The sequence below is a fragment of the Squalius cephalus genome, assembly GCF_949319135.1.
Source record: "Squalius cephalus genome assembly, chromosome: 3".
Lineage (NCBI taxonomy): Eukaryota > Metazoa > Chordata > Actinopteri > Cypriniformes > Leuciscidae > Squalius > Squalius cephalus.
In genome coordinates, this window is record NC_137124.1 from 38,859,919 (window position 1) to 38,887,057 (window position 27,139).

At 37.1% G+C, this 27,139-nt stretch overlaps 2 protein-coding genes across 3 annotated transcripts; one reads left to right on the forward strand and one right to left on the reverse strand.

Annotated features, from left to right (window-relative positions):
• Positions 1-49: 49 nt before the first annotated feature.
• On the reverse strand, positions 50-11,352 carry nagk (N-acetylglucosamine kinase). Of its 2 annotated transcripts, none has more exons than XM_079866134.1 (11): positions 11,312-11,352; positions 8,270-8,413; positions 7,985-8,069; positions 7,794-7,892; positions 7,568-7,709; positions 7,359-7,469; positions 4,463-4,575; positions 4,291-4,378; positions 4,113-4,210; positions 3,939-4,017; positions 50-631 (listed from the first exon to the last, which is right to left on the reverse strand). In XM_079866134.1, exons 2-11 carry the CDS (start codon positions 8,296-8,298, stop codon positions 441-443), a joined length of 1,035 nt encoding a protein of 344 aa, XP_079722260.1. In that variant the 5' UTR covers positions 8,299-8,413; positions 11,312-11,352; the 3' UTR covers positions 50-440. The 2 variants fall into 2 exon arrangements, with proteins under 2 accessions (XP_079722260.1, XP_079722259.1); XM_079866133.1 differs by lacking the exon at positions 11,312-11,352 and adding an exon at positions 10,230-10,327.
• Positions 9,941-26,669, forward strand: dok1b (docking protein 1b). Its single transcript, XM_079866126.1, has 5 exons — positions 9,941-10,274; positions 19,308-19,601; positions 19,960-20,050; positions 23,616-23,788; positions 24,736-26,669. Exons 1-5 carry the CDS (start codon positions 10,218-10,220, stop codon positions 25,846-25,848), a joined length of 1,728 nt encoding a protein of 575 aa, XP_079722252.1. The 5' UTR covers positions 9,941-10,217; the 3' UTR covers positions 25,849-26,669.
• Positions 26,670-27,139: the final 470 nt, after the last annotated feature.

The following is a 27,139-nucleotide window of genomic DNA, read 5'->3' on the forward strand; positions in this document are numbered from 1 at the left end:
AACACGTCATTGCTACACTAAATATTTACATATTTAGAGTTTATATTTAAATAAAAATTATAAAGTTTTATTTTCAAATGATCTATAGCAAAACTAAAGTTTTTAATGACAATAAAAAATTGCTTTTGCAAATGTTTATTAACAAAATTAATCCATGGTAATCTTACTTTATTTTTATTTTTTTACCTTATTTACCAAAATGTTACCAAAGATTATAGTGTTAGAAATGTTCAGAAATGTATATATGTGCATTTAACAGGATGCATTCAAAATGTTAGTTGATTGATAAGATATGGGCGATTTAGAAACAGCACCACCAAGAGGAAAGTCTGGAAACATTTCTATATCAGTTTGATACATCAAAAACAGGAAGTTCTTATTTCAGATCATCAACATAAGACTGTAGTGGCATCTGTACTCTCAGGTCTGTTTGTTCCCGATCACTGATTGAAGGTGTGGCTGAAAAACACATTGGCGTTGGCAGAGTAGTCCAGCGGGAGGGTGGCTCCTGCATTCTGTGCCCCCATTTTAGCGCCACCCAGAGCGGACGACTGACATAAAGTGAGCAGGCTGTACTTACGGAAAAGACTGAAACCTTGAGCCTGAGCCTGTGAGAGGACCTGAGTGAAACCTGCAGCACAAAAACGCCACATCAACAACACAATGTTTAGTTCTTGTAAAATAGGGCTGGGTGATTAAACTCATTTTATTTAAATTTATGATTTTGGCTTCCAACATTTATGAAAACGGGATAATCAAGATTATTGTGCTGCATACTCTTTACTGTTTAAACTTTGTCTTGTGTTATAATATCAGCACAGCCTTTCCCTAACTTCCGCACTTCCATAAATGTGTAGTAGTTTGCAGTAGGTATTGGAAGTACACTGCAACATAATTGCATTTGATTTATTTGTATTAATTGTTTTTATATTATTTATATTTATATGATTATATATATATATATATATATATATATATATATATATATATATATATTACATTTATTACTTTTTTTACTTTTTTATATAAATTATATTCAAAGTATGCATGATGTTTCCATGAAGTCAATTAGTAACTGTTACATAATCCTGATCTCAATATTGACAAAAATAAATGTGATTATGATTTTTTGCCGTAATCATACAACCCTAATGTGACTGTGGTCTTAACAAGTCTGTCTTTTATCGTCCTGAGTAATGCACAAGTTTTAAAACAACAGTAATTTAGCAGCAAACAGTGTAGGTCACATTTCTTCTCAAACTGATTTTATTTAAAATAGGGATGCTCAATATACCGATGACCAGTGTTGGGAAAAGTTGCTTTTAAAAGTAATGCATTCAAACTTTGTGTTATTAAAAATTATAATTCTGTAAGTTTACTTTTTATGTAAAATACTGTTGCATTGTTTGCGTTACTTTTATGTTTACTTTTGCATTACTTTTTCACATCTAGGGTCCGTTCTTCGTACATGGATTACTCAATTATCTGGATTTCATTGTTGACGATTTGACAAGATCCAGGATTATTAGGATCCCTTTGCATTTTTTCCCATTATTATTAAAAAAAAGTAATATTTTAAATAACATTTTCAAACGGTATACATTTCAAAGTCATCCATCCTTTCTACTGTACATTAAAATGTTTTGATTCCTGATCAAACCTTGAAGCACTGTAAAATGTTTGGAGCTTTCTCCACTATTTATACAGGCAAAACACCTTAAATTTTCAATATAATATTAAAAATCAAATTGGTTAAAGGAATGGTTCGGAGTAATTTCAACCTAGGGACCCTAGGTTGACCTTTGGACCATGACCCCCCCAGAAGCCTTTTTTCCCTTGGTCGAACATTATTAAAGTTAGAGCTTATTTAGGGATATCAGCCGAATGGCTTATTGCAGGCACTAACGGATCTAAGGTTGTATCTCGTAAATTACCCCACTAATAATGCCCAGAATGGTACCAAACGTCTACAGTAGTACAAATAGGTTCTGTACTCATAAAATGAGGCATTGGAAAGTTTGTAAGTACATCAGAAGTTTATTTAAATAACACTTAACTCAGGGCCGGCCCGCGGCATAGGCGGTATAGGCAAATGCTAAGGGCGCCACTCATCCATAGGGGCGCCAGAATAAGTGAACGAGTGAATATTTTTTTTTTTTTTTTTTTTTACATATATATTTTTTTATAATAGGCTACTATTTTAAAACCATTAATTCGAAATACTACCAAATAAAGCAAAAAAAAAAAAAAAAAAAAAAAGTCCGGCTCTTCAATCTTCCCCCGCCCATCGAGTGCTTGAAGTGCGTCAGAAACAGAGCGCGCGCGCGATCAGTTGTTGGTAATTTGTTGTGTAGCGTGCCCGACGCCGCATCCATTGTAGACAGCACTGCTTTTGTTAACACACAGCTCGTAGAAACGGGCCTGGCCGCTCGCGTCAGTTCTAGACACGGTGAAAGTTTCCTGATTGTGATGGATGGCCGAATTTACATGACACATTATAAATGAGCATAGTCTGCGATAGATACAGTGCCAAAAAGAAGAGAAGAGGATAAATACAGAGGTAAAGTGATGTAGTGAATGAACAATTTATTGCATAGGAGTAAGATACTATAATTTCATGGCAGTTGTTTTTACCTTAAACTTAATGTTAGCAGTTGTTCTGAGTTCTGAGTCCCCAGACTGTGATTTTGTAACAATCATGTCAGTTTTAAGACGCATTTTTTATTATCACTTTTTTATTAATGTTTTACTCTACAGTTGTGCAGTTTTGGGGGGATACAGTACAGGCCAAAAGTTTGGAAACATTACTATTTTTAATGTTTTTGAAAGAAGTTTCTTCTGCTCATCAAGCCTGCATTTATTTGATCAAAAATAATATTGTGATATAGGCTATTATTACAATTTAAAATAATTTGTTTTCAATTTATTATACTTCAAATTATCATTTATTTCTGTGATGCAAAGCTGAATTTTCAGCATCATTACTCCATTCTTCAGTGTCACATGTGACATCCGGTCTATCACATGATCCTTTAGAAATCATTCTAATATGATGATTTATTATGAGTGTTGGAAACAGTTCAGCTGTAATGTGTGTGTGTGTGTGTGTGTATGTGTATATATATATGTATATGTATATATATATATATATATATATATATATATATATATATATATATATATATATATGTATATATATATATATATATATATAATATGCTAAATCATGAACAAAATGACAGGGTGAAATGGGCTGTGATGCATGGGGCGCAAGGTAAAATCTTGCCTAGGGCAGCAAATTGGTCAGGGCCGGCCCTGACTTAACTGATGGCTTATGCTACCGTGCAACTTAGCTTATGCAACTTAATGTTAACTAATAATTGTTGCAAACTGGTACTACCAACAAAATATTAGTGCATTCCTGGAACTGGGCGTCGTTACACTACATCCTTATGCATCGCTTTCTGCCAGGACTTTTACTTGCTTTTCCCAAATCTCGGAAGTGACCTCGATGTCCTGGTTAGCGGTAGCATAAGCCATCAGACAAGTGTTATTTAAATAAACTCCTGTTGTACTTACAAACTTTGGTACCATTCTGGGAATTATTAATGGGGTAATTTACGAGATACAATCTAGGTTCCATTAGCGCTTGCACTAAGCCGTTCGGCTGATATCTCTAAATAAGCTCTAACTTTAATAATGTTCGACCAAGGGAAAAAAAAGCTTCTGGGGGGGTGTTTAGCTCGAGGTCATGGTGCAAAGGACCCTAGGTTGATTTTACTCCGAACCATCCCTTTAAAGGCCATAAAAAAGAAATTACCAGCCACAATTTCTGTATCACTACATAATTTCTACATGACTATTTTGAACATTCTCAGATGTGAGATTAATTATGTGTCTGCAGGGAAGCTGAAAAGCTCTATGAATACATTACGCACCTGATTTCATCAGTTCCCAGCTGCACCACACAGACCCGACACACAGAACAGGCAAGCCAAGCTCACCAGAAAACAGATCCTGAATGAGAGACCACAGTGACAAATGATAAGATAAATAAACTGAGTGAGAATGGCTGTATTACCGTGGGTGTTTTTTTGTTTTGTTTTGTTTACCTGGTGTACTTTGGGCAGGACAGCTACAATGTGTTGCGCGAGGGCTTTTCCAGATTCCGTGAACACGTGTTGGCACAAAGCATCACCAGCCCTGCCACCTGATGCACACACAAACACAAAGAGTCATAACGTGTGGCGTAATGCACACACAACCTCACTGCATACATCAGTAACATACCTTCAGCTAGTTTCCTACAGAACCCTGCGAAGTGTGACTTCTGAAAGTTTCTGTACAAATGAGGAAGCATTCCCATCAAATCCGACACCTGGAGATGAACATGACAAGGAAACACCATCATTTCTATTCAAGTATCAATTTAAGCAGAAGATGAAATTAAACAAGTCCTAACCTGGAAATATTCTTCCATGGCCTTCTTAACATAGGTGATATCATGAGGGGATGTGACAAGGTTATCTCTGGCATCAAACACCGTTTTAACAGCCAAGTGAGAAATCCAGTATGCTACAGGAAGATAAGGACAGAGAAAAAGAAAATGCGTATGCCCTGTTAACATTTGGTAATAACATCCATCTCGGGTGATCAAATCAGAAAGGGCCGACACAGATTGACGTTTGGACATCGGACAGAATTAAGTCTTTATGAAGACATGTGAATGTACATTAAATGTCTGGTGTCAGTTTTATTTGTATTTTTTTTAGAGAAATTAATACTTTTTACTCAATAAGGACACATTTATTTTATTAAAAGTAACAGAAAAAAACTAAACAAATATATATACAGATATTTAAATGCTGAACTTTCTATTCATCAAAGAATCCTGGAAAAAATGTATCATGGTTTCCACAAAAATATTAAGCTGCACAATTGTTTTCAACATTCTTGAGCACCAAATCAGCATATTAGAATGATTTCTGAAGGATCATGTGACACTGAAGTAGAGGTCTGCATTAGGATCCGCGGGACCCGACCAGATATTTTGCGCCGCGGGATTAAATTTCCGACTAAAAAACGATAGCGGTCGGTAACTCTGGTGTAATTTGAACGGGAGCGGTCGGTCATTCAATATCACGTTCCCGACGCCGACGTTCTTTCAGAACAGCATATCTTCGCTTTACCTAATCTTAATCTTATCGACCACACCCGGTATAGGCTACAGTCTGCCCTGTAGGCTACTCAGGACCGTTATGCACGCGCTGCACGCACGGACCAGTAACGGTTCTTTCTGTCATGCATTGATTGTATTTGCTTAACAGCAAAATGTTACGAATTTTGATAATACGAATAAAAATAATAGCCTACACTTCTTTTTTTTTTTCGCTGCGATATTTTTTCCCCTACTGTCTGCAGCAAAATGTTAAATTTTGTATATTGACAAGGCGAATAAAATAATAATAAAAAAATGTTTGTGCAGACTACATTTTTATTTTTATAAATGTACATGTGAAATTCTGGGAGATCTATATTAAAGCGGGATGGTCGGGTCGGGAAGAAAATTATTCTAAGCAGACAGCGGGTGAACAAATAGTGTATATATAGCGGGAACGGGTGGGCGCGGGATATAACCCCAGCGGGAGCGGGCGGGAGCGGGACTTAAAAAACAGTCCCGCGCAGACCTCTACACTGAAGACTGGAGTAATTGCTGCTGAAAATTCAGCTTTGCCATGACAGGAATAAATACGATTTTAATTATTACAGTTTTTCAGCGTTGGGGAGAAGCTAACTACAAGTAGCGATGCTTTTAAAACAGTGTAGCTTTTCCAGTAGCTAACTAATTTTTACGTCAAGTATCAGTGTAGCGTGACCAAAAGCTATATTAAGTTGTATCAATTAAATTGTAACATGCTATGTATTGATAGCCTGACTACGTCAGACTTCGTACTTCCGCTCAATTTCAGTTTGCTTCTGTACTCAGTCTGAGATAGCGACCGTTTTCCCCGTTTTCCTCCGGCCTCAAAACAGCCGGCCAATCAACGAACAGAGGGCGGGCTGAGAGCCGTGACGAAGACGCTGATTGTACTGTGGATGCGTAGATTTACTTCACATAATCTGCAAAAGTCGTTCACAGCCATGTTCACTCCGGTATTTTGTTTTCGCATCATACATGTGTTTACAGTGGAAGTTAGATGTGGCTGAGCATGCGCATAACACACGTCATAACCAAACGTTATGTGATTGGCTTACGGGTAACCAATGATTTTAAACTTCAGACAAGCGCCCCCCCGCGAGAAATAAAACGCTTTTCAATTATGCCATGCCAGACTCAGTCTACGAAGCAAAGCGAAGTAGCAGAGTATGGTATTACCAGGCTAATGTATTGAAGCAGCACAGCGTCATCTTCTTTTTAGATGACAAACTAAAATTCTGCATTATATTTTAGCATCTTGTATCATTTATCGCATCTTGTAGCTTTACAGTTCACTGAGAAGAGATCATCTGATGATTATTTAAAGGATATACAGAAGTGGGTTGATATTTCAAATGAATCAGCTAGTAAAGGTTACACTTTTGTATGTAATTTCTGCAAACCAAAGATTAAAACACTGCCTGTGTTAAAGACTTCAAGCACATACAGATGAATAATGGCCTTTTTTAAATGAATTTATTATACCACTTTATTGCACTCTATATAAAATGTCTATATCTGACTTGATTACAATAATGGCCCGCCACAGTTTTGTAATGAACCTAAAAGATCACTAACATTGTGTTTTGCGCCATTGCTTTGGCAAAGCATCTGTCAATCGAACAGAAAACAAAATCACAATTAAATGATGATCTGTGATCTAATTAAATAGGTTACAGAGTGAAGCACACTGTGTTGAACTTTTGAACAGTAGTGTATACAGATTACTTTTTCCTAGTTTGACAAGCTGGCAAACCCTTGTTTTAGTACAACGATTACCCATTACGTGAGTAGGTAATGCTTAGCTATTGCACAGGATGAATTTGTGTCTCTGAGCTCATTTACACTACTATCCTAAAAGGTGTGCACATTTACATTATGTGGACTGCAGGGCTCCCAAACTTCCATGGACAGCTATCTGATCAGTAAAAAGCATGAAGCAACCTGGTGTGTTTCTTCTAAATTTGGTTTAAGTGATCAGATGACAACACGTTTCAGGGACACACTGAATCCAAGCTGTCCACGTACGATAAGTTCATTGAGGTGGATGTTAAAATCAGATTCATTTGTAAGATAAGATAACATCTTTTTAAGATAAGACTGGATGTTTGTGTGATATCAGTGCTGTAATGTCAGTCAGTTTCTCTTTCCACATGGTTACCTGAGCCCTCGTCTCCCATCATGTGACCCCAGCCCCCACAGCCAACTTGTGTGCCATCTGGATTCACCAGCTTGCAATTCGAACCAGTGCCTGATATCACTACTATTCCTCCTATGACAAAAAGACAGAGAGAAAGGGTTAGGAATGGGTGACGGTTGTGCCCTGAGATTCTTTACTCCTTCTGGTTGCAAATACACTGCATATAATACCATAGTCACTGGCAGTTGCCATAGCACCAATGGCATCAGTGGTAATGAAATAACTTTGACTCAGATTAGGGTATCTCTCCCTCATGTCGTCAATCAGCTTCTGGATAGCAGCCTTCTGCTCTCCACCACTCAAAGACATGCCCTGTCAACACACAATGTAGACAACGTCAAAGCGACCCGATGAAGTGGAATGCGTTGAGGATGACTTACCGATGCATCACCTCACCAATGAACAAACTGGTGTGTCCGGGTCCAGCCCTGCCTTGATTTTAGCCCTCTGGACCATGTCGTGGATACCACTGATACATTTATCAACACCAACCAACTATAAAAGAACAGAAAATGAGGTAGACAGACTCAAGTACACAATAGGTAAGCCTACTTCAGTCCATATTGAAGGATGTTCTCCCATCTCACCCAGTGGTTGGTACATGGTCCATCTGTCTCAGCTAGGATATGTCCCTCAGCAGAGACCAGCACTGCTTTAGAGTGTGTCCCACCACTGTCAAGAAAAGTCTCTCATTCATCATTACTCTGAAGCTACTGTCACTTTCGCTTATTCATTCCCAAACGACTGGCAGGAAGAACACGCTTAGAGCACAGTGTTGCTTTTAATACAAGCGTTTGTATGTTAAAATGTCATTAAAATGGAGTATATTCCTTTTCATAATCATGTTTTTAAAAAAAAAAAATTATACTTACCCCTCCACTCCTCCGTACACTGCGCTCATCTTGCCCGCTTCCTCTTTAGTCACATGACCGCTCACAGTCACAGTCAGCTCAGCTGCTTCAAACGACTTTCAGTGAATACCACACGGACTTTGACAGATAGCTATTTTTTATTACCTAAATCAACATAAAATCTCGATTCACACCCATTTTTATCATCTGTCTATATTTAAGTTAAGATAAGATCATATGATTCGTTTTTCCGCATATTTTAGTTTTAGATTTTTTCCAGAATTATTTCAGTAAATGTTTGTTTGTAGTAAAACAATCATAAACATATATAAACAATGAACATAAATTAAAAATATATATTAAAACAATATATGAATATAAATATTTATATAAAACAACATCCATGCATCACACACTCTTACCAATAGATGGCAGCATTATTGAATGAATGTTCCAAGCCTCACATGACAAACAGATGTACTATGAATTAATTATTTTTCTTTTATCCACATTTTTATTATTATTATTTACATTATTGACTTACAAATGCATTATTCAAAATGTTGATGTATACAAGAAAACAGCAAAATGATAAACAGAATATAATGAAACATTTTTGGTAGGCTAATTAAAATATTGCAAATGACATTTTAGGAGTGTTGAGCAGTGATTGTGTTATTCCCCACTGCATTTGTGATTCACTCTTTGCTGACCCACATGTCTCATTGACTAATGGAGAGAAAATACAATTTCATCATGAATGTGCACTTACTACCACAAGTTGATGACATGCACTTGTGTATTACAGTAATCTTTGAATCACAATACCAAATTTAGTATAGATGCTGAATGCTGATCCAGTTCTCACAGGTTATAGATTTTTAAGCTTTTAATGTTTGCCATAAAAGCTGTAAAATATGTATCTATACCGTAACTTTAAATTCATAAAAATACCACTGCTGTAAAATTATGGTATAAGGTGCAACCTACTGATTTGTACTCATGATTTAACTCATTATTGCTTTTTCATCCCATTAAACCTGCTTCCATAACTTAATCATGGTAACATGAACCAAGACAATTTGCACCAATTTCATTTATAACAGAAAACCAAATGTTAAATGTTTGCAAGACATGCACAGTAAAAGAAGGGATAAAAGAAAAACAAATCAGTTGATCTACAATATGAGAACGCATGTGTGAGCAAACCATAAGAGGCAGCCCAATGAAGGACATGGATCAAATGCTAAGACCAAACAGTGCATTCCTCTCTAAAAAATAAAAAGACTAATCATGTAAGTCAGTGTGACACCCAGGATTTGACAATAATAGAACCATAATTATTTCGGTGCTAAATGAATGCTGTTAACGGTTGAGAAATCAAATCAATGGATAATAAATTAGCAGTAACAGCACCTCAGCATAATAACTGACAGCCATAAATTAGCAACAGCACCTTAATATTGTCAGTGAAAAATCACAAGACGGTTGCTGCACCTGTCTTATGATTTTTCACAGAACACATTATAACAGGTATTATACATTATAATTGCAAGTGAAAAGAGTTGGTTTCAGGCGTCATGCTTTGCCTATGTTTGGGTTGAGGAGTAGGTGGGAGGAAAGGCTGTGGGTGCGCGCGCGCGCGCTTCCTCTGTCGCGCGCGAGAGAGAGAGAGAGAGAGAGAGAGAGAGAGAGAGAGAGAGAGAGAGAGAGAGAGCGAGCGCGCGCGGCAGAGCAGCGTCTCAAAACTCAGGACCAGTAGCATGAAAACACTCTGTTATAACGTTTCGCTTTTCCCCTCCAAACATTCATTTAACAGTTAGATTAATCTTAACGATTTCCCGTCGAAACGCCTGTGAAGCAAAAGTTTGACAAGCGGAAGTTCGCGCGGTAGGAAAAAGGAAAAAAGTCTAAAGATTGAGAAATATTTATCCTTTATCTTGCTGTGCAGCGGTAGAGTATTTTAAAAATGGACACTCACGTTAAGGAGGGACAACTGTTCGTTCAGCATCAGAAGTTTGGAAAGGTAAGAGCTTGTCTCATATAGTGTTTGACTTTTCAGGCTATGACATATGACGATGTCTGACATGATAAACAGGAGTATCTTACAAAACACCAGTTTAAACACATGTGCCAAATTATCAGATATGCCATCATTGTATTCTTGTTTGAAAAACGTTCTATACATTATAATACACACATTATATGCATCCTATACATTATAACCATAAAGTAAAATAAATAAATAAATAAATAGGAATTTTCACCTTCAATACACTTTAGTGTGCACAACTTATTTTGCAAGGCAAAGTTGTCAAACATTTATCGTTTTTTTTTTTTTTTTTTTTTTTAACAAATGTAACACATTTTTTAGTCATTAATATCAAGATAGGCTATATTTTTTTAATGATTAGTCTTTTCTAGGAAATGTCAAAATATGACATTGAGGGGGAAAAATAATTCCTGCATGGTTTTGTGCAACACTGACTTTTTTTTTTCCTAGTATTTTGAAACAAAATTGCACAACTGCTTTTTGTTTAAAGAAATAATAAATGAAAAAGTGTGCGTAACCATACAACTTTGTGATTGCAGAGAGACTTTAAGTCTGAAATATATAGAAATATGACTATATAAATGAAATGCATGTATTTTTAAGTAACTATTGGTCCGGATGAAAAAAAAAGAGCATCAAGTCACCCTTAAACCAACGTTTTAACATTTACAAATTCAAATGTATCCAATCATATAGAGAGTGACAGTCGAAAGAGGACCTACAACATCAACCAAAATGTTTTAAATGTCAACTTAAAATCTAAATTAACATTAAAGACAACTTAAACAGTTTCTTTAAGAGTATGAAGGAATGGCTTTTATCTCTATTCCTCTCCTGCGTCATGAGATAGTCACATGAATGAGTACATCAGATCCTTTAATTCTTTAACTTTAAACTGTCTTCATGCATATTCTGTGTTTTTAGGTCAGTAACTACATAAACATAGATTCCTTTTCTTTTCCATTAATGATATCTAACCACCAAACAAGAGTAGGTTATAGCCTACTTACACGCGGCCAGCTGTCTCAAAATAATTTCCACTCTCTTGTCTGTCCACGTGCAGTGGAAAATGCTACATCACAGACACATGACCACAAAAGGTTCTGTTTGTTTTCTCTCTTATTGAATATGTTAGGCATGTATTTTTGTCATTCTTTAGACATTGATATGAGTCATAAGTCTTCAGTCAGACCTGTGTTGGATCAAAAACATCTTTCTGGAGCAATGGCTTGTCATTAATTCATTATTCACTTCCTCTGTCTGACACTTCTTTGTGATATGGAAGTAGGCAAATTATGAGAACACAGTAGAGCTTTATGTCTTTAGCCTCAGGCAACAGCAGAAATTCAAATTGAGGATACAACTTTAATGCTGCCATTCATTCATGCAGGTTTTAGCAAAATGCAGAGTATCTTGTCAAGAAATAACACTAGATTTCTATGACTAAAAATAATCTTGTGTGCTTGGTGACACCTCTTTAGCGGCTGAGAGGCTGATGATAAACTCATAGTGTGATGGCTGAATCACAGGATTGTGCTGCTGTGAGAGTTGCATTGTGCTGAAAAATTGATATTCTGCACAAGCATGCGATGCGACTGTCTTTCCCCGGCATCATGAACACATGGTAGCACTTTTGGGGAACCGAAAACCTCATTCCCTTCATTGATGTAAGGTTTTTGTTTGGCAATGAAGGTTTGGATAGTTTTGCTAGAAGCTGGAATCAACGTAACACGTGACTGTAGGCTTGCGAATCACACTGTCAACAAGATTTGGAAAAAAATTTCGAGGACAAGAAAAAAATATATGAAAATGTTGTATGAAAGTGCATGTACCGTGTTTGACAACTCTGTGGAAGGTGTGCAAAGTAAAACATGAGACAAATCAAGTCAAGTCACCTACTTTACCGCTTTATACAATACAGATTGTTTCAAAGCAGCTTTACAGTGATAACAGGAAAATGATTCAATGATGCAAACAGAGTTCATTATGATTATCTTAAAGAAAAGTGTAATTGTTCAGCCGAAGTTAGTTCAGAGTTGATTCAGTTCTGTCGTAAAATATAAAGAATCAATTAGGCTATTAATTGAGTTAATATCATCTATAAAGCAGTTCTGCAGAAAAAGTGTTGTCGTCCAGCTCAGTTCTCATACAATAGTGTAAGTGCAGTCAAGTCCAAACAATTCTATTGCTTTTTTCTTTTTTAGTACTATCAATTGTTTATTTTCCTTACCCTGTTATTAGAGAGCTGTTTTTATTGCATGCCCAACGTTAGCATGAGCACGAGCACAGGCATGAATGATTGAACATGTTCTCTATTTTCTGAACTTGAGTTTTATCCATAGTAGTCAGGTTTCAATACTTCACACACTACATTTGTAGGACCAGCATAAAGGTTTTTATTTTCATATTTTAGGTCAATAACATTGCCAAATACGGCATGTAACAACCACAAAACCTGTTTTAAAAACTGCTATCCTTATATGGATGTAGATCTCTTTTACAACTTAATAGTGTCTCTTTGTCACTCTAAATAACACATTTCTGTTTGACATTTTCAAACTGTTTGTTTCAGACAGAGAGACTAACCATCATTTAAATATTTGTGCTACTGAACAAAGCACATGCATATTAACTGAGCACCGAGGCGGCTTATGATTGATGTTGCTAAACAACTTCTAACACTGCATTGTTTCATATACACCCCAGTCAAGGTGTAAAATCACCAAAAAAACTGACCACTTGTATTACACAAAGTAGAACTAAACCCTTTCAACTGCAATTGTATATGAACAAATTTCATATCACATTTGATCTGGAATGAGTATATATTGTGACAGGCCAAACAGTTTGTTTGTGTATGGAGGAGTGATATCTTTTGCCTGGCCCACATTGGCCTTTGCTCTTACTTTTACTACAGCTCAAGGAACTTTAGAGCCATACCAAATAACAAACCAAATACATACTGTACAATAAATGGAAAACACTAATGAATACATCGATACACATTTCTGATCCTTCCCAAACAGTGTGATCTGTATGCTCTTCTGGGCTTTGTTCTTTGCAAATTGTCTTGCATGCAGCAGTATTGTATAAGGCAGGTTTTAATTAAATAATTATATAGTCAGCTTCAGAATGAAGAGCGGCACTGTGTTCATTTCCACACGTGCAGATTAAAATACTTATATACAGTGTTTTCAGAACAACTAAGGTCACAGTAAATGCACAAACTCTAAGTTTACAGAATTTCACCAAACTTCTGCCAAAATAAAAGCTTGAGTATTTGTCATGTTAAAAGCTTGAGGGTTGGAATTTAAGACATAAATATTTATATTGTATGTAAGCTCTCTGTTGACTGTCACTATTAACCTCTTACACCCTGACGGCATTTTTAATGATTTCATGTGATTCAAGTGGCATACTTAAAAGTAATGGCTTATAAAAAATGTATCAAGTGCATGGACTCATTTGATAGAAAACCTTTCAAAATCTGAAGAAAACTTGCTTTCTTCACAGCTCACTGTGCATGTCAGAGAGAGAAAGAGAGAGAGAGATGCAGAAGCGCTGATTTACTCACACTGTTTGTGAAATACAGTCTGGAAGAAAGATTTCAAATTATTACTATTTACGGAGCTTATGTAAAATTATGCACAATACTTGCAATCATGAGCCGAAATTCAGGCCCTGAAAAGATCAATACTTGCCGCCCAGGGATCGATACAGTAAGGCAATTGCTCACACTTTGTGCAGTGAATAAAGAGTTATTTTTTCTCTCGCCATCTCTAAGCAAGTCACTGACTGAGCATCGGTCATTCTGTTTTAAAAGAGCTTTGTTAATTATTTAGAGTTAAAATATAATTATTGAACTGTACTTTACCTTTATATTAGTATGTGGACCACGATGGGAGCAAAATATTAATCAAATCCAAATGTTTTGAAATGTTCATGTTCATTTCCAATTTCATGAATGGAAATGCATATGGCAGAATAGGGAAACCATCTCTCAGACAGCGTGCGCATATAGCGAAATGAGTTCTATTTCGTTGCTTATTGCGCTTCAGCGGTATAAAATCACTTGTTTTTAAATCGCAATGTTAAAAAACGCATGCAAACGATAAGCTTTTGTGTCCAGCACAGCAACGCCACGTGAACATAACCGCGATAGACACAGTATACTGCGTTCACACCATGTCGTAATTACCGTAGTCTCAAGCTCACTCTATTCGGAGCTGTTCACGTCCTCGGACTGGGAATTATGCATTTCTATCACGTAGTACAAGTGGGAGTTCTCAAAAAATGACCATCTTAGAAGCTGTAATTACGAGCTCTACGAGGACGTGAACGCTTTTTACCAGTTGAAATCTCGCAATTATGGTAATTTCGACATGGTGTGAATGCACCTATAGTCCAACACTTCTACCGGTTGATACATTTCTACCCGTTAATCGTGTCTATCGGTCTAATCGCCCACCCCTGTGTCAGAATATCTTTTAGGTAACAGGTGAATATTTTCTGAAGGAGTCATTCATTTTGATGCGCAGTGTTGGGGATCAAGTTAATGTTTAATTTATGAAAATATATATACAAGTTTGAACTTTAAAGTTACTTTATCATTCCCATCTTACTGTGACATTAGCAACATATTAACAAGATGGAATCACTGTGTGCAGTGTCTGTATCTGTTTCTATCAGCATATCTGTTAACTTTTACTGTTTTACATGTTTATGCCTTGCAAGCAACATGCTGTTACCAACAGGAAATGTATATTTTTAGTAGGCCTAATTGTTAATATTTTAAGGTTAAAGCCTGTATGTATACTTTTACTGTGAGAGCACTTTCATATAAGCAAGCTGTATAATATATTCTTTTACATAATTATTTAGCCTATAGAAAGTGCAGCACATGCACATGCAGAGGCAGACATTTCATCAGATTAGCTTTGGATGAGGATTTAAGGAAGTTACCAGTCACTCTCTTTCTTTCTGACCATTTGCATAATTTCCATCCTGCACAGTATATTCCTCAAGTGTTGCCTTATATGGCTATACAAGGTCTATATAAATACAACAATGCCACACCACCCCATTCTATTTTCGATTAATTTGATTTTGGCATTAATTAATAATATGATAATGATAATTAATATGATATGTAAGTGTTCAGTTAAACCAAGGTTTGTATTTTTGGTATAGTAGAGAGGGGTAGTTTTTAAAAGGAACACTGCTACACAAACACCTGCTGAGTGGTGGAGGAAAAAGAGCATGCTGGGTAATCCCACACCCCATCCTTACCACATTGACACTGTTGTCTGTACAGTATCTTCTGCAATGGTCAGGGGTTGTAGTCTGTCTAAAAGGTAGATACATATGTGAATTATTTTATGGAGTCATCTTTTTCAGCTGCTTGCATTTATTTTATTTATTTTTTGTATGAGAGATGATAGTCAATTCACCATGTGCTCAGGTGTGCTGTATTTTAAAGCATGTGGCATTGTGGTAATTGGGCAGAAAATTGACACTTCCCTGGATGGGTGCTATATGTGCTGTGAACTCTTGTGACTGTCCTGATGTGTGAAAGAGGTTGATTAAGGCAGATAGATGTTCAAATGACCCAACAAGACTCCCGTTCAGTGCGCTGAGAGTTACTATTGAGGAATGTGGATTTGTGAATAGAACTTGTGGTGAGGGAAGTTGCCATTAGTTTGAAAGTATAACATTTCAACATAGTTTCATTGCAAATGACTTACAGTAAACTCCTTTTGTTCTTAAGCTACATAAAACATACCTGCACAAAACAAGAACAGCAGACGGACTAAATGAAAACTGAACACAAAGCAGTGCTGCGCTTATTTATAAACAATACTTTAATAGGCATTTTACGGAGGTAGAGGAAAAGAAAATGCCATCAAAACTTTTCTGAAGACATTCAGTTCCATTCAGAGATATATTCATATAAACCCTCACCCCCAATTCAATATTTATATTTTTCTTCCAATATTTCAAGAATCGCGAACAGTGCCAGTGCATCTGTGCTCTCTCCTTTTTGCGTCCTCTTAGTGTCCCGTCTCTGACCTGTGTTAACATCTTGTTTACAGACTTTGGAATATTTCCACACAAATGACATTTTGGGAAATTATTACAGAGCAGTCTGTGTACAAATCAGTCAATAAAATTTGATGGCTGGTTCTTCTGTAATCTTATTGAAGTGAGAGATACTACAACAGGATCACTTGGAATAAAAATGGATTTAGATTCCTGATACATTTTCCAAATACTGTGCAGTCCTTAGTTGTCAAGTTAAGTCACCTTTATTTATATAGCGCTTTTCAGACTGTTTCAAAGCAGTCAAACCAGTGACAACAGGAAAAGATTCAATGGTGCAAACAGGGTTCATTTTGACCGAACAGCAGCTCTAAAAGAAAATAGTGTCATTGTTCACCTGAAGTCAGTTCAGTGTTGATTCAGTTCCATTGTAAAGATCCAACTTACTGCTTGACTGAATAACTTTTTAGCTTTAATAAGAATAAATCTATATTTAATTCATACAGTGAAGAATATGCAATATCTTTTTTTTTACATTTGATTATTACATTTTGGGACTAATTCTAACTACGTTACATAAACCTATTGTATCTGAAAAACTTAATTTAATATTTTGTTATATTGTAGCCTATTTGTCCTATTGTTTGTAATTTGCATCTTTTTTCTTATTTTTAATAACAGAAACGAGATAAAATAACACAAAATTAACCGTATCATGATATACAGTATATCGTTATATCGTTACTACCAGTTTCAACCAAAATTCACTTTTATGTTGTTTTTGAACATAACTATGTGTGTACACAACCACCCTGTGGTAAAATCCATCCACTCCGTTTGTTATTTTCCCCATAAATTCAGGGAAATACTCCACGTCACATTGGAACAGGCCCCGTCCACGACTGGTGACTATTAGCTTAGCTCCTCCCCTGAGTGAGCTGTAGACAGACCGCCATGTTTATCTCCCAGCCAGAGCATTTAACAGCAGTATTCAAGTAAGAAATGTAAGCATATTAAAGCTACTAAAGTTGTTAAATCAAGCAGTGAGTGATTTTCTGTTTTTCTTTTGTTGTTTGATTCATATTAACAGCATATACAGCAGTAGGTATTGTATGTTATGCTGCTATCATTTTAATACACAGATTTAATATACACATGCGATTTCTTTCCCTGCTGTTTACGTTCACAAACATAATGAACTTTGTGTGTATGTGACGGTTTAAGATGCAAAAGAGAATTTAGTTTAATACTCATGGACTGTCTGACAGCCAGCTTTCTGTGCACTCATAAAACCATAAATCTGAAGTTTAATACTGATATGGCTTTAAAGAATGCAAATAATAAACTTTCATGATGACCAAGAACTCAAATGTCACGAGAGCGTGGCCGCTATAGAGATGATAATCGAAAACAAACAGATGTTTTGCCGTTTTTTGGCAGAGTATCCGAGGCACAAGCTGTAAAGGCACAGTGCTATTCTGGATAGGGGGCAGGGAGCAGCAGCTCATTTGCATTTAAAAATACATACTTGCGGCGTTCTCACGGCCCTCGGCCTGCTTGCCACATATAGGCTTTGTACTTCACTAATGTTCCTATATCCACGTAAAACATCATCCTGCACATGCTTGTGCTTGGTATAACACTACAGTGGTGCGTTGGACGCGCTGAAAAGCATAGATTGCACTCTGGAAAATATTTCAATTGAGCAGTGTAACTTTTGGACTGTATTTTCTTTTCTTTTATATACTGTTTTTTTCAGAAGCAGTTTCTTCGCTACAGGTGCATGATGTGTGACTCCTCATGTTCTGTTGTTTATGCTGCTATTTATGCATGTACATGAACATCTCTAGTTTCTACATGTATATGCAAAGATATTACCCAATCATAGCAGTGGGTGTTTACATTGAAGTCTTAAAGAAGACATTTTTTCTGAATTATGCCTGCTTTTGATGTAAAAATCCTACCATTATTAATAGTGGATCTCAAGGCACAGTATAAAATAATAAATGCAAATAATGCAATTCATGACTCCAAATATCATGATGGCTTGTTCCTTTTCATCTAATAGACAGGCTTTGGTAGTGTGTACTCTGCATTAGCAACAACACATTTTCATCACAATATTGAATCAGCTTGAAACACTTGTGCCTTTGTTTGAAGATCATTGTCTTTTCTTGTTACGTTACAAACAATATGAGGAACTGACCCACACTCCTCCTCTCACACACACCCAAACACACATAGATGTCTTTTGTTTGCTGCAGTCTGCTTTTCAATGTCCATCTGGAGGAAGGGGCTTTAAAGTCATTGTCAAGTTCCTCTTGTTGACCTCAGCATTATGACCCTATGCTAAATAAAGAACAAAGTTTGATACTCCTCTTGTACAAAATTCCAGATTTAAGGCCAGTTGTAATTTAACAATGATTTGCAGCTACAAGGAAGTTCATTTTTACAGGTGCGATGTTACGGAAGTAGCGACAGATCTTTCTTTCCGCTTTGTGTCGTATATCTGAGTAAAACTAATTATTGAAAAAGAAAAATGTAGGGCTGGGACTTGGATGGAGGCAGATCTGAACATGATCTTGAGGTTGATTTATTCTAACAACAGGGTGGTGTTTAACCCGACTAAATGATCGGAGGATTCCAGTGTACATCACCAGAGAATAGTCTGCCATTGTCCAATTAAGACATTTTGATTAAAAAATAAATAATAATAAAAATATTGTACACAATAAGATGCATTAATAAAATAGATAAAGTGAATTCCCTTTTAATGGATAGCGACTTGAGGGAACATGAGTTGACATGACCTATATTCTGTCTAGATTCAAACTAACAGAAATAGTTTTGTGTGTATGTTTTTTCAGAACTTTTTAGACCCATAAGTGAATAACAGTTGAATTTGCCCAAGACACTGCCAGATCTTAGAAGAGTACAAACTTCCTCTTCTCCCTCTCTCCTTTTTAGAAATGGAAGAAGAACTGGTTCGTACTGTTCCCAGCCAGTCAAAACGGCATCGCAAGGCTTGAGTTTTATGATTGCTCAGGCAGCGCCAGTGATAAACCCAGCACTAAGAAAATGGACAAGAAGATAATCCGTCTGTCAGAATGCATCAGCATACTCCCTGCTGTCACTGAAACCTGCCCCAAAGAAAGCATGGCTGCCTTCTGTGTGGAGACCAATGACAAGACGTACGTCTTTGCAGCTGAGAAATATATTACCAATGAGTGGGTGGAGAAGATGTGTGAGATTGCTTTTCAGGTGAGATGACATCATGGAGACTTTTTAATGGTTAAAAGTTCTATGTGGTTAACGCTTGTGACTTTGCCCCTGAGTTTTAAGAAGAATGAGAGATCAGATTTTTTTTTAAACAGCTTTTACAATCTTTCAATTTTACAATGCCTGATCATTTTTTTACTGGTTTGAAAATGAATGAATTATGTTCAGCTGTTTGACACGTGTGATAACCTTTAAACCATATTATAACGAGGTTATGGATGAATTTGGAACATTAAAATATGTTGGGAATTGCCAATGGGAGTATCACAGCTGTCCCTATACTAATTCAGCATCTCTCTTTCTGTCTCACTTTCTCTCTCTCTGTCTCTATCACTCTAAGGGAGGAAGTGGTTCTCTTGGTAGTTTTGACTCAAATGGACAGCAAGAGCTTCAAATGGCAGAAAATCTCATTTATTACTCCAGAGAGGAAGGTAAGAAGAGACACGTGACACAGTTTGAATTTACTCATGTGTTTTAACAAACTGGGTGTGGGTTTTTTTTTGGGTTTTTCATTTGATCTATACAACTCCAAGTGCTATTTTCATGTGCGATGAGTTTCTCAAAACATAGGACTTAGACATCATCTCCACTTTTAATTCAGTTACTTTTTAGTTCTTAGATTGAAGTTATTTGTATATCATCTAGACCAGCAAAACTGATCTGAGATCAGTGAATAGACAGAAATGTTCCGTTAGATGCAAATCTAAACAGATTAGTTATTAGCTGCATGCAAATTTCCTGCTCATGTTAGTCACAAAGCCCAAAATATTAGAGCTCTTGAACGTACAGTAGTTACACATTCAAGAGCTGTTTCCAGAAAGACATAGTTGGTTGTGTCACTCATTTTATTTTAATAGTCAAAGTGAAAGGCGCAAAGGGCTAACAAGCGAAATGGAGGAGGACAGAAAGTAGAGCAGAATCTCAGGCATTTCCCCGACCCCCTCCTTCATTGCTGGCACTCACTTCATCCAGTGCTATGCAAGGTAAACACTTAAATGCACAAACTACCTCTTCTCCTGCTGTGCATTCTCGAGTGTTTCTAGGGAAATAGTTTGTGATCACTTCTGTTTTTAGTAAGGGCAGCACTGACTTCCTCAAAGAGTGTGAAAGCTGACATTTAAAAGGCTTTGCTACAATACAGTCTTGGCACTCTGACTATCTCTCATTCATATAGACCTTTTCTGCCATGGCAGTGTATGACAGTTGGCATCAGAGTGTAATGTGTATTGAATAATGATTGTTGGTGCCCTGTCCAGGGGTATTTTGGTTAAAAGCCAATCCAGAGATAGACAAGACAATAAACGTAGATTACAGTGGAGCATTTAGAGAAGCAGAGGAAAGTCAGGTAATCGGTCACGGCCTTTAGTGTCTGATAAGCAGAAGCGTATCTGTGCTGAATTTAGCTGGGAAACAGCGTACGGGTCGGGACCCATCAAATGAAAAACATCCTGGTTGTACAGTACTTTTTATATTGCGGATTGTTCCAACGTGATTTGAAAAAGACCAGTGTTGGCTAATTTCCTGAGATTCAAAGAATTTTCGGTTTTACTTGTAAAGTCACAGAACTTACTTCTGTTAGTCTTGTCAGTACACAAATTTAGGGGTGTAAAGTTACACTCTGTCACAACTCAATACAATTCACGATACTGAACAAGCTACTGAAAAGTAAAGAGAAAGCGTCTCGATCGCCCTCAGTTGGTTGGTCCCAGTAAAGGTCATAAACCCCGCTTTACCCACGAAGTCTAATGGGATGCAATGGAAACTAAACAACCAAATTACACTTCAAATAATATTTTTTCTTCATTTTAGGTAGTTTTTAACACGCCGATTTAAGTTTAAGTGTCCGGTTTTTTAAATAAGTTTGATATTAGTTCGTTATTTGATGCTATAAAAACGGGAATGTGACATCATGATTGACAGCTGTGATTGACAGCTTCTCTGAACGAAAAAGTCACCGTGGCACCAACAGATTTTTGGGGGGATTTTTGGGAGGATTTTTGGGAGGAGATTGGAGCTTCAACTTTAATTTGAATGTCCATAGCTGTTTATTTTACACAGTAAACTTTGTACTAACCGTTTCTACGGGAGTGAGGAGGACGGGACCTTGATATCGCGGCTCCACTTCCAGTTCACTAGTGCGCAGACTCGGGTCCCAAATCTGTGCAAGATGTCCGCGTCATATTAGGACTTTGGCAGCTTCACTTTTCACCAATGGAAGAGATTGAAGGGGCGTCGTCCATCTTTTTTCTTACAGTCTATGATACTGAACTCATGAATCATGATACAATACTATTGCGATACTTAAAGCCAATATAAAGAAGAGGTTTTTATTATTATTACAACTACTATTTTTAAGACGTATGCTAAAAAGTTAAAATGGTCCTAGTCTTGGTCCTAGTCATCAATTCACAGGGCAATGGTGACACCAGAATAAAAAAAATTCATGATTCTGAACCTGAAAATACACTTGCACTCTGTCACCGACAACATAATTTATGTACACCCTTTTTTACTGGTCAAATCAGACATTTGGCATTATCACGACCCACAAATATCCCCCCCCCCCCCATTGCATTATTATACATTATATTTAACATTAAGTATAATAGTGTAATTATTACTGTTAATGAAACTCTGTAAACTTTAATTTTTTCCTCACGCAGTACTCAAGCTTTAGAGCAGGTATTCGTTTGATCTCTTACACAGACAACCCGTGCGCTCACACTCTCCACGTTCTCACTATGTCCTGTCTCTCCTTCTATTAATGCACTTATAAATAACCATATTGTGTTTTTAGTTTTAGTAGTATGATGGTTTTAATGATGTTAGTGCTTTCACTTTGAAGAGTGCCGCTCCAGAGCTTATGCGCTTCAGGTGATCAGTGCAATCAATCACAGTCACGTCCAGTATATTTGAACGTCTGACCGAGTCTCTTCAGAAAACAGCTTAAAACACTTGATTGATTATTTTTATGATGCCTTTATGACCTTTTTTGGGATTTTAAGTTTTAGGGGAAGGGATTTAAATGGAGGGACAGAAATCCAGAAATCTCTCAGGTTTCATAAAAAATATCTTAATTTGTGTTTGGAAGATGAAGGAACTTCAACTTTATATCGCGATAGATATCGTTCACATCACCAATACATATCAGCACATTTTTATATTGCGATCTATCGTTACACCCCTACACAAAATTATTATAAATTGTACAAAACCTTATAGATACATAATCCTCCATATCACCACATAACAAATTAGTAATCCCAACTACTATATGTAATTTTATATGCATACATACAGTATTACAGCTGTTCTGATGTCATAATGAGAAGAAGCCTATTTAAAATAACGAAAAGAAAAAGCTTATAAAGTAGTTCACCATTATTTCTTTCATCTTTGTAATTATTCATAACAAAAAATATTTGAACAAAATATATATATAAAAAAAATTGTATGCCAAATCAGACACACATGTTGTAACCAAAGTGCAGAAACATGGAGAACAAACAAAACAGGAAATTATTTCATAGAGAGAGGACCCCTGCAGACCCTCAAGGTCAATAAAATATCAGTTTGGCCTTTTTCCAATTTGGCCTTTTTATAAAACACAAAGTTAGTAAAAATGTTATGCAATTCTCAAAAAACATAATTTGTTATATTTAAAAAAAACAAAACAAAAAAAAAAACCTTAAAAATACCTTAAAAATAATTGTGAAAACATTTTCATGATTAAGATATGTATACTCAGGTGTATTGAAGATCTAATGAAAATATACATTTACTTTTACATCAAAATCATATCACATTTTTAGAATTATTAAAATGTGAATTAAAAGAGTACATTTATAAAAACTTGTTTTTAAATGTGATTTTAAAGAGGTTTCTTTTTCTTTATCATGGATTTATCTTTTTTCCATTGACCCACATACAAATTATACCTTTCTTGCAATATTATATCTGAAGTGAACTCATAACATTCCATTTTCCATTTTTCAGTTAATGAATTTTGGGTGAGTGTCCAGAGGACAGAAGCATCAGAGCGCTGTAGTCTCTCTGGTAATTACTGGCTCAGGGCTAATGTGGACAACCTTATTCTGAAGGACCCCAAGACTAAAAAGGATTTATTCATATGGCCTTACAAACTTCTCCGTCGCTATGGAAGAGACCGGGTGAGTATTATTTTCTGATTTTGAACTGTCCTCAATTTAAGTATACAAAGTTTCAAACCAATTCAAAATCGGTGTAAAGTGCTAAAAATGGTCAATTGCATGATATTCAATGGCACTGAATATCTTCTGTAGGAGGGTAACAGTTGATAAAAGACCTTCAAAATTGACTTAGCCTTGTCTTTGTATATACATAGTCAATAGACACCCACACATTAGAATGTAGACAGCACGCATCACGTCTAAAATAATCAAACGGCTGTTTGCGTTAATCCAACATTGTTGCAGGCAGCTGGCCTCATACTACAGATGACATATAAAACAGGAACTTAAGCCACTGTTGTTTCCAACTCTGCTTCCTGTCTTTACTATAGAAACTGCCTTGGTACAGGAAGTTGGCCTTCCTCTATCCCTTATGAGTGGGCAGAAGGCAGAGCTAATGCGGTGAATGACTATTGAATGCAGGTCATGATAGTTTGAAAAGATGATCTCAATTTATATTAGATGTTTTAACTACTATATATGCCAATACATTTTGTTAGGTACAATACACTTATTGTGATCATGTTGTATTGTAAAACACTTTTGCTGCTATCAAGGTGGGATATGGATAAGATTAGGGACTGGTTTACTCTGGAATGTGAAGGTTTAAGGGTAAGTATTTTTACATTTAAGCAAATGTAAAAACATGCAAAAAGTGCATAATATTAAATTATTAATTTTAAATGTTATTACATAGTAGTTAAAGACACCTAATAAAAAGAAGTGGGTCCAAGAAGATTAATAAGCCCAGCGTGTTGGGTCCATATTGTTTTTTTTCCAAGTAAGATGCTGAAATGTTAATTTAAAGAAGGTTCATTCAAATAGCAAGTATGTTCTGTATAAGAGAATTAGAATAAAAGTGAAGAAATATCACAAATATGTTGTCACATTTCTGACATGCTCTGCAGGTCATGTTCTCTTTTGAAGCTGGGCGACGCTGTGATTCTGGGCCAGGGAACTTCACCTTTGAGACAAAGCAGGGTAATGAGATATTTCACATGGTTGAGGAATCGATTCGGGAGCAGAAAGCCCAAGCTGAAGAACGACACCAAAGCTTTCCATCATTAGACTCTGACTGCCCAGCTCTCCAGCAGATCCGTGCTGCCATCTCAGAAGCAAACAGTCGTGAACCAGATGGAGATTCTGGTGGTAGCAAGCCTGGGTCTGCGGATGGTGTCTTTGGTCGAAAGGACAATGATGGGAAAAACATAAAGGCCCGAAGCCTTCCAGAGCCGCCACCTCCAGTTAGTGGGACCCCTCCACGATCTCCCATGCCTCGTGGGTCCAAAAATCTGTTAGAGGACCAAGGGAGTCTGTACTCGGAGCCTGCTGACTCGGTCCGTGCGCCGCCCAGTCTAGGAGACTGTTTGTACTCAGACCCGGTGGACAGTATCAAAGTCATGCCCACTCCTAACCCACGCCTCAGGCCGACTGGCGAAGAGGGGGGTAGCCGCTACACAGGAATCAAGCCTGAGCCGTTCTACTCAGACATCTATGATCATATCAGTCTGGACTTGGTGCAAAGGACAATGGCATTGGGACTCGATGGGCGAAGCAGACACCCTGCAGATGGAGGTCCAACAGAGCACATCTATGATGAGCCAGAGGGACGAGCCGGATCTACACTTCCTATCATCACGCTTTATGATGAAGCACGGTTGGAAATGCATCCCTGGAAAACCAGGGGAATGGAGGAGCCTCAAGGTCACGAGGTGGCTCAACAACCGCTGCCACTGCCCAGACCAAAAGGCCCCAAACCTGTCACAGCACCAAAACCAAGCAAAGTAGCACTTCCCAAGAAAGACCCTCATCCGCTGCCTCAAAATAAAGGCAGTGCTAACCTGAACAACAATAACAGTAGCAACAGCCATGACAGCACGGAAGTTGGTAGAAGAGGTGCTGGTGCTGGAAAAAACATGGACCTGTATAACAAAGTATCTAGACATCAGCCACCTCCAAATGCGTGGCATCCAACCATACAGTCTCCAGACATCATCTACGACAACTTAGGAGACATTTGACTTAACTTTTGTCGACATTTAGGCAGTCATGGATAAAGGAAATGTGTCCACGCTAAGAAGGGAGTGCTCATTGTCAGGGCACAGATTGAAACCTTAGTCATGTAGTCACTGACTGTCAAAGTGGCTGAGAGCTAAGACTATACAAAAACTTTTGTGTGGATAATGCCCTCTGAAAGGGCTTGTACTGGCATATGCCAGAGTTTTGCACTTCTTGGGCAAAGTAGTCCTATTTTGTAAATCTGAGTCTGTGACTTGCGTATCGGAAGAGATTATGAAGCATTTGGCATAACACTTGGTTCTCTTGCATAGGGAATTAGAGTGTTGTTGTCTAAACGTTATCTGACAGATTCAATTTAATGGTTGAAGAAGTGCAGAGACTGCACTGGCAGGTCAGTTATTGCACATACAAACCTTGCATTGTTTTGCATGGAGATTGTAGCTAAAGGATACTAATCCACTGCCGTGCGTGTGTGTGTGTGTGTGTGTGTGTGTGTGTGTGTGTTTTATATGTATGAGTGTATGTGGATTGAGTCAGCAGCTGTGCTGTTGTTCAACATGATCATGATGATAATAATAAAAAAATGTAGTACAAGAATACTTTTCCATTTCCGAAAATGTACAAGCATGTGCACACCTGCACATCCTAGGAAAAATCTGGACTTGGTTTAAGGGGGCATGAAAATGACCCCGAATGCCCTATCCTTCACTCTCAGTCCCTTATTCATCTAGTCCTCTGTCATCCTGAAAAGCAACTGACATGTGAGGGATAATCCTGATGCAAAGTGAATATTAACCATCTGTGTAAAAAAGTGGCCTTACTTCAGATGGGAGTTGGCCGAGTTAATGTGTCTGCCTGGCAGTGTGTGAAGGTACAGACTGTTCTCTGTCCCGTTTTCTTTCTCGTTCACCCTCTCACTCATTTCCTTTTGTCCTCTCTCCAGTCTCCCCTAGTCTTTTCTTCCACTGCTAAAGTTTTTTTTTTTCTTTTAAGTGGACAGCCAAAATCTGACCTATTCATCACAAGCTGCTGTATTTTTTCAAGGTTTAGAGCTCTTAAGCAGAAAAACAGTGAATGTGTTTAGAGTGCAGAGTCTTTCATCTAAAAAGAATGCATTAATTTGGTCCAAGGTCTAGCTACGCATAGTTTACCATCATACTGGGTTGCAGTGGTACATTTTAACAGCAAATTACTCATAGGTATTAAAAGAGGAAGTGGACTGACAACTACACTTTTTCTCTCTCTTCTTGTCATTGTCATTTGTAATCAGTGTCATTTGTTTATTTAGTTTGA

What these genes read in the sequence shown, in the direction of transcription:
- dok1b (XM_079866126.1), top strand. Translation starts at nt 10,218, where the DNA reads ATGGACACTCACGTTAAGGAGGGACAACTGTTCGTTCAGCATCAGAAG. An exon ending in AGCATCAGAAGTTTGGAAAG is followed by an intron (nt 10,275 to 19,307) that starts GTAAGAGCTTGT and finishes TCTCCTTTTTAG; the next exon opens with AAATGGAAGAAGAACTGGTT. An exon ending in TTATTACTCCAGAGAGGAAG is followed by an intron (nt 20,051 to 23,615) that starts GTAAGAAGAGAC and finishes TCCATTTTTCAG; the next exon opens with TTAATGAATTTTGGGTGAGT.
- nagk (XM_079866134.1), bottom strand. Translation starts at nt 8,298, where the DNA reads ATGAGCGCAGTGTACGGAGGAGTGGAGGG. An exon ending in GACCATGTACCAACCACTGG is followed by an intron (nt 7,893 to 7,984) that starts GTGAGATGGGAG and finishes GTTCTTTTATAG; the next exon opens with TTGGTTGGTGTTGATAAATG. An exon ending in GGCAACTGCCAGTGACTATG is followed by an intron (nt 7,470 to 7,567) that starts GTATTATATGCA and finishes TTTTTGTCATAG; the next exon opens with GAGGAATAGTAGTGATATCA.